Source organism: Charadrius vociferus, unplaced genomic scaffold (genome assembly GCF_000708025.1).
Source record: "Charadrius vociferus isolate BGI_N301 unplaced genomic scaffold, ASM70802v2 scaffold363, whole genome shotgun sequence".
NCBI classification, from domain to species: Eukaryota; Metazoa; Chordata; class Aves; order Charadriiformes; family Charadriidae; genus Charadrius; species Charadrius vociferus.
Genome location: NW_009647942.1, coordinates 2,795,852 through 2,803,637, shown reverse-complemented (window position 1 = coordinate 2,803,637; position 7,786 = coordinate 2,795,852). Strand labels below are relative to the sequence as shown.

At 38.9% G+C, this 7,786-nt stretch overlaps 1 protein-coding gene across 1 annotated transcript in view; it reads left to right on the top strand.

Moving 5' to 3' along the window:
• KIF21A (kinesin family member 21A) overlaps positions 1 to 5,114 on the top strand; it is a 62,455-nt gene extending 57,341 nt beyond the window's left edge. The window contains exons 36-37 of the mRNA XM_009883227.1: positions 1,586 to 1,785; positions 3,851 to 5,114. Of these exons, the coding sequence (XP_009881529.1) occupies positions 1,586 to 1,785; positions 3,851 to 3,944 (294 nt within the window). The 3' untranslated portion in view covers positions 3,945 to 5,114. The remainder of the gene's footprint in view (positions 1 to 1,585; positions 1,786 to 3,850) is intronic.
• Positions 5,115 to 7,786: the final 2,672 nt, after the last annotated feature.

Here is a 7,786-nt window from a genome sequence, read left to right as displayed (position 1 = left end):
CCAAGCCTGTAATGCTGCATGGGGTTAAAAATGATCTCGCATCCTTTTTTTTCTTTTTTTTTTCTCTATACAACGTGCATTTTTCAAGGAGTTGATATTAAAGCGTTTGGCAAAATAAGATAAATCATTTTTATTCACTGCCTTTTTAGGGATCGAAGAAAAGTGCTTTTCCTTTTGCTAATCATGGGTTCATGCAGGGTAAATGGGCCACTGGCAGTCACACAGTGCAAAGTTTGCCTGCTGATCCAAGCAAGGCCGACTTTGTAGTTAGGTTTGGTTACTCAAGGCCTTGCCTAGCTGAGTTTTCAAAATCTCCAAGGTCACACATTGAGCAGCTGCTCTGGGTGGCCCATTGCAAGCCTTAAACTACTCGTGTGAATTCCACCACCACCCCTGGCCTCCCATATCTAGTCAGAATTTATGTTGTTGCAACTTTCTTTTTGTGTGTACTCTTGACTGTTTTAGAGGAAGGGGAGGAGAGAGGGAACCCACCTGAAAACAGAGCTGGGCCGCTTTAAATTATAACACTTCGCGGAGGTCCTGGTTTGGCACATGTGTTGAACAAGATTGGTCCTCTAAAATTGATGAAAAACACTTGACAAACGTGCTATTCGAAAGAATTCAGACATTTACTTCATTTGGTGCTATACAACTCAAGCCACAAAATGCTTCTGTGACAAAATTCAGATTTATAAGAACAAGGCACACACCCCCTCCCTACTCCCCCCCAGTTTCATTAAGTGCTGCAGGACCAGAACACCAGTGTTGTGATAGCAGTGTATATTATAATATGTAAATATGTCTATAGATATATTACATAAAGGCCAAGATGATCCTAGAAATCTGAATGTGCTCCATAATATGAGAAAGGCAGCAAACCAAAGCAGTTCCTACCAAACTGAACTGGAGAAGAGCCACTCTTGGTCCCCTGATAAGACAGCAAACTTGGGCTATTATTTCCCTAGTGTTAGTATCAAATGGATGTTGTTCTCGGCTGCTCTGTGCGGCATTTTGCTTTCTGAATTAGCAGTAAAGTGCTAGTGTCCTTCCTCAATAAAGAATTAATGTATTTTCGTTAAGTGCTACATCACAAAATCAATTTATAATGTGTAGTGGGAAAAGAAGTGAGGCAGGCAAATATAGAAACAGTTTCTGTCTCCTGGTGTATTTTTTGAGCAGTATTTTGGATTTTCTTTTTGTGTTTTACAACTTTTACAGGCAGACTTCAAACATATATGGAGACCATATGTTCAAATATGTATTTAAACATATGCAGATTTAGCATTAGCCTAAATTAATTTCTATTCCAAGTCAGGTCAGTTGTGTATATTGGATTTTCTTCTTGTTTTGCAGTAATGTTTCACAAAGAGAAACAAACATGTGGTATAGAGGTAGCCTCACGGAAATAGCACCATCCTTGCCCTAAAGAAGGAGAAGCCATAGGGCTGGGATATACCCAGCGTCATATAGCAAATCGACTGCAGGACAGGAATCAGGATTAGAACTTGGCATTTTTCCACTTCTGCACTCATTCGTCTTAAAGTTTTTGCAGCCCTGTGAGACTTGCCTGCCTTCTCTTTTTCAGCAAGTTCCTAATGCTCACAAAGACTGGGTGTGTGCTCTTGGCCTGGTACCTGGCGCTCCGGTTCTGCTCAGTGGCTGCAGAGGAGGCACCCTCAAGCTCTGGAATGTGGATACCTTTGCACCCATTGGGGAGATGAAGGGACATGACAGCCCTATAAATGCAATCTGCACCAACTCCAGCCATATATTCACAGCAGCAGAGTGAGTTTTTCTTCATGAATCTTTCTTTTCCGTAGCTCCTGTTAAAATTCTTTCCGTGCAAATATATTTAGGAGATCTTCGGTTGTGTAACTCACTTCATAGCAAGCATGGGAAGACCTGGTCCATGCCCCTAAATGCTAATAATCCACTGCGGTGAACCCCAAATGGGGTGCATGCACCCCAGGGGGTGCACAACATGATCCTTTGGGCCACAGGAAGAAAATATTAGAACTTCAGTAGTACATATATATAATTTATAAATGAATAAATACATATGGGGGGGTGCTGAAAAATTTTTAGTGGTGGGTTGCATGATCAAAAAAGTTTGGAGACCACTGATCTACAGGATGGCAGGGAGAGTTTGGCAGTAGTTGAGAACTTTACCAGCTAGTCGCTACAGTTGGGCTGTTTACTGCTAGGACTGATTCCTGACCTGTGGGAATTTTTCTAAATGCCGTTGGGTTTTGGATGGGTTTTTTGTTTTGGTTTGGGTGGGGTTGTTTTTGTTTTTAAGCGCTGGAGTATAGCAGAAGCCTTGCAAGCTGTCCTGCTGTCCTTTAAACACTTTGATTTGAATATTTGCTTCCTCAATAAAAGTGAGCAAATTGAGCACCTGAAACCTCAGGGGACTTGACGAAGAAAAGTTTCCCCTTCTGGAGAAATTGTGGGAAATGGCAGCAGGGCCCACTTAGTGGCATAGTCTGACCACAGGAGCTGTTATCTTCTAGTGCCAATTGCAGAAGCTTCTGGCCTTCTGAATTGAATGCAGGTCTTTCTGAATCAAAGCAGGATTTCAAAGTTGCCAAGTTTGCATGTTTGGTGGCCAATTTTTATGTTTAAGCATTAATAGAAGGGGGTTGAGAAGTCCAAGCTTATGTCTCCGTTTGCCTAAAGATTATTAGTAAGTTTAGAAGCTGAAATTTATTCTTTATGACTAGTGAAAGAAAATCCCAGCCTTTTGGCACTTGTAATGTTGTGGTGAAGGTCTACAGAACTTGGGGTATTCCTGACAATTTACAGTGAAGTGAAGATTCAGGTCAGAAAACCTCTGTCCTGTGAAAAAGTCTCTCCTGACTGCTGCTTCCTGGCTTTTTTGAGGGCGTTATAAGGAATATATGAGTCAATGTTTGCTAGTCACAGAATTCAATGTTCTTGAGAAATTCATGACTTCTCTTGTACAGGATAAATTGCTACTTAACAAGACTAATTCTTTATTTTACTTTTTGATTATGATAATAGTTTTGAAACACATTCCATGTGATACTTTACTTACACATATTTTAAAATTGTGTAAATAGTGATTGTTGCCAAAAGTACAGAATTACAGCTTGCTTATCCTGGACTTCTGAGCACCAGCTCAGTGCTATTCACTTTCCGGCACCTATCAAAGGGTTGTGGTGGTGGGATGGTTTTTGGTTTGTTTTGGTTTTTGGTTGGTTTTTTGGTTGGTTGTTTTTTTTTTGTGTGTGTGTGGGGGGTGGACTTCATACTGACTTGTGGTTCTGTGCTTTTTTTAAACTTTTCTTATAGCCTGACTCTCCTTATGTAAACAGAGCAGGTTTCAGGTCCTGTTTTGATTTAACCTGTTACAACTTTTCACACTTTTTTTTTAGTGAGAGGAAGTAGTGTTGTCCTATTGAGTCTGTCTCTCTAATTGTGTAGTACACTGGCTGTTTGCTCATGGTCTGCTGAATTGCAAATACTTACATGCTGGAAGCTGTTCTCTGATGCCAGTCTGCCTAAGCCTATTACCATTAGCTGTATTTTAAAAAAATTAAGTAATAGCAGAGTAGGATTTTACTTTCCTTAGACATGATCTTTATGCTTGCCTAGATGGTTAAAGCTAGTAACCAGTGCTGTGATAAGATTAGAGGATCTTAAATGTGGTACATCTTAGATTACAAAGTCTTCTGGAGGTAGAATGACCCTTGAATATCCATTAGGACATCTTATTTTGCCAACAATGCCTTTCTGAATAAGACACCCGAGCTTTTAAGAAAGCTCGCCCCAGTTTCTCTCCCTCCCCAGTTACCCAGCTCTAATACTGCTTTGTTATGTTTTTCAGTGACCGGACTGTGAGGATCTGGAAAGCTCGAAATGTAATAGATGGACAGATCTCAGATACAGGAGATGCAAGTGAAGATCTTGCCAGTAATTGAAATGATGGGGATAAATGAGTATATTGATGAATTTGAGGTGCACTCTATGCAGTTTGCTGCATGCTTATTAGGCAAACACTGATGACTGGAATGAACTGACAAATAAGAGTGAACTCTTCTACTAGACCTGCTGTCCTTAAAATACGTACTGTATTTAAGAAAAAAATAACCTCTTGGTAACATGCTTGTGTCTCAATGGTCACATAAATATGTCTATGTATTATGGCTTAATTTGTGTGCATATGTAATACTTGCAGTTTAAATTAACTGGAAATCAGTCTTCTCTAATGACCATCTCAAAATTATAACCTGGAATATATAACAAAAGTGCTCTGCTGTATTTCACTCACAAGTATGATCAGCTGTTTTGCATTTCACGGTAGCAGGGGAATGATGATGTTCCAGTAATAAGCCTTTGATTACAACAAGCAGTTTCAAGATTCTAAAGGTCACTTACACTGTGGTGTTAGGAAAGTGGAGTGAATAAAAGATGGGGGGTAAGCTGTTAATGACACATCTATCTGACATGGCTGTATCCTGCTAACAGCAAATGCCATGTGATTTGTGTTTATGTTAGCATATAATCCTTGTTGACCAAAGTTGTGCAGCTATGTATACTTTGTGCTCAGGACTAGAACTCAAATGCTCATAAATTGGTATGTTTTATTAGTGTTTTGCCTGTATTCTGTAATGACTAGGTGTTCTTAATGTCATAACAGAAATATCTTAATCTATTTTTCTTATGGATTTGTTTCTATCATCTCACACTTTCTTTTTTAAAGCAAATGTCTTTCCTTTTTATCTAATTTTATATGCTGCTAAATGTATTTTAAATACACTGTTTTGCAAACCTTGGCAGTTACTTTGAGAACTGAACCACGTGTATTGGAAAAAGCTATGTAAATAGATGGTTGTACAAAGAAAATATCTTATCTTGTGCCTGTATGACTTTTAAAGCTCTTAGAGTGTGGATATTGAGGGAGGATGTATAATTTACCCAACTGCTCTGAATATTAATTTGTAAATTCTGCAAATTTTAAAAATGTATGTAGATTCAGATACAGTGTTTGGATATTGAGGTTTTTTTTGTTTGTTTGTTTTCCAGAAAATATCAGTCTGTAAATTATAGCTTATGTAGGTAACACTTAAATAAAGATGTGAATGTGAACTCCTTCTCTTTGCCTTTTTCATCATACTTCCTTATAAAAAATTCACATCCCTTGCAGGGGCCCCAAATATAAAATGCACAATTTTACACAATGCAGTAGAATAGCTTGCTGAGAACTACAGCCCGTAGCTTGTTCTGGTATCCCACGTCTGTTCTCCTTGGCCATTGTTTGTGTTTTGATAGTACTTAGGAACCCTGGTAGGATTTCCTCATACTAAGTATGGTACAGACTTAAAGTGAAGCAGATGGCTCCTGTTCCTAAGAGATGGCAGTTCTTACCTTATTACATATGGTCTGTCAAACAAAGAAAAGTTCTGATGCCTCTCACTGATCTTAAAGGAATTATTCCTTCTCAGCTCAGCTTGAAAGGAGATAAAAATGCATACTGCTCATGATTTGAGGTTATGGATTTAGTCCAAGTTTTGGCAGAAAGGAGGAATGATACATATTATTAAGAACCAATGTATAGTAGAAACAATAGTTAAAATAAACAGCAGCAATACCAATTAGTGTTTATCTATCATGCTTTTTGACTGCTCAAGGGGTGTACACACGTAAGATTTGGGACCATATCACAACTTTGAGCAAAACTCCCAGTGGAGGGTGGATTTACGTGCGAGACTCATGTGCGAGGCTTTCTGTGCCGGGCTCCACAAATGACGCCAATAGCTTGGTGAGCCCTGGTTTTGGAGCTGAACAGTCACGGCTGTCATCTGGGAACCCTGGGGAGCTGTGGTTTCTTAGTTGTGTGTGTTTGTGTATGTGTAAGATTCATATGAATATTTCCTTCAGCAACTGCAGGACAAAAGTCCTTACAAACCCAGGAAATGACGACCTGCTGTCAGGCTGCTCTGCTTTGGCCGACCATATGGTGAGGGGCTGTCGTGGCAGCAGGCTGAATTGCAGATGCTTCTCACTGGTAATGCTTGACAGCACAGACATTTTGTTTTATGAAGCTATCTCCTGATGGGCACCAATATAACTTAAATAATGAGTGTATAGAAAGATACTCTTTTTTTTAATTTTTTTTTTTCCCATCCAGGAAGGCATTCCACACAAACCAGATCTTATCATAGAACACAGCTTTATTCTGAAAGTTCTTGCCATCAAGTAACTGTAAGAAAATTGTCATTTTGTAAAACTCACAGTAACAGTGTCTTGTTTTAATGGAGAATTCTTCAACTGTTTGTTTTTCTCCAAACTTTTCATGTGTACTATAAAACTACATATGTAACAAAAGATAATATGAAATCAGAAAGATGTATGTACTGGTCTCCGACTGTCTGAAGATGTTTCTTTACAAAAAAAAAAAAAGGTGGTCCCTGAAAAATGAATTTTCTAAGAATTCTAAGTTGTCCTGGGAAAATCATGTTCTCTCTCAAAGTTAGAATTCCATATCCCATCTTATCTGCTTAGATAAATTCTTAAATACGGGCAAGGTCATGTGTTACAATTAATCTCGTGTAAGATATGAATGCTGAGAAAATATTTGCAATGTTTCTTATTACATTTTGGAACAAATGCTTATCATGACCCTGCCTTGTATAAAAGGCTCCTTGGTGCCCGCAGCAGTCGGCGTTGGACCATGGAGGGGATGAGGAGCCTGTGTTTCTGGGCTGTCGTCCTGGCAGGTAAACGTATGGCATTTGTATTTTGTCATAGGCTTGAAAGCAAGATCTAAATGTGATAACAACAGAAGAGCTATTAGGGGAGATCTTCTTTTTACATGGAAAAGGAGAGAACGGGCATGGCTTTAACTCCACCTGAGGTGACTCTGTGGGGAAGACAACAGAGCTGGCTTGTTTAGAAATATATCCCAGTCAGCTCTTGGGCACCAACATAGACACACTGGAGCCAATGTGGGATCATTCTGCTGCTGAAAGCTACCCTCTACTTGGCTAGTTTGTTTGCTGTAATTTTTACCCCAGTATACCAGAGGTTAATTAGGTCTAGAATCTAATAAAGGGGAGAATACATCTTATTATGTTGCTAGATAAAGGAAGAGGGAATGGCTGCAGCAAACACCTTTGAAATGTAGGGATGAACCCCAAATGTAAAGACTAATACTATTAAATTAGAAGGTATGTGGTAATACTTTAATTCCTTGCTTTTGCTTTATTACAGCATTTTCTAATCTAATTTCACAAAATTGAAGTCAAGGTTTTTAAAAATCAACAGGGATATTTTTTCACGTATATCTTTCAAACTACTTTGCTTTAGTTTCTGTTCCCATGGAAATTATCATGGAAAAGCAGCAAGTAGCCATAGCTGTTGCTATGTTCAACTGCTCGTTTGCATTTCATCTTCTATGTTTGTTTACAGACATGGGCCATAAATGCAGTGAGAATGATGCAGAGATTTAAAAATTAAAATGTTTTTAAGAAGTAGGGAAGGAAAATTGCATCTTCCCACTTGCTGCTATCCCATTTGTACTATAATGGAAGTAAATTCAGAAACAAGGAAGCAGCCTTGTTCAGCTGCTCATACCTGCAAGTGCTTGTTTTCCAAATGTGCTGGAAAATTTAGTCTTCGCATTGATGGAGGGCGAGGAAAAGTCTTGGCTCCTACTGGGGCAATTTTTTTTTCCCCGTGAACTAGCTTTTTCATTCACAAGATCCTGCTTATGAGGTATTTTGAAAGTATTTTGTTATACAAATGATTTGATAAGTCTCTT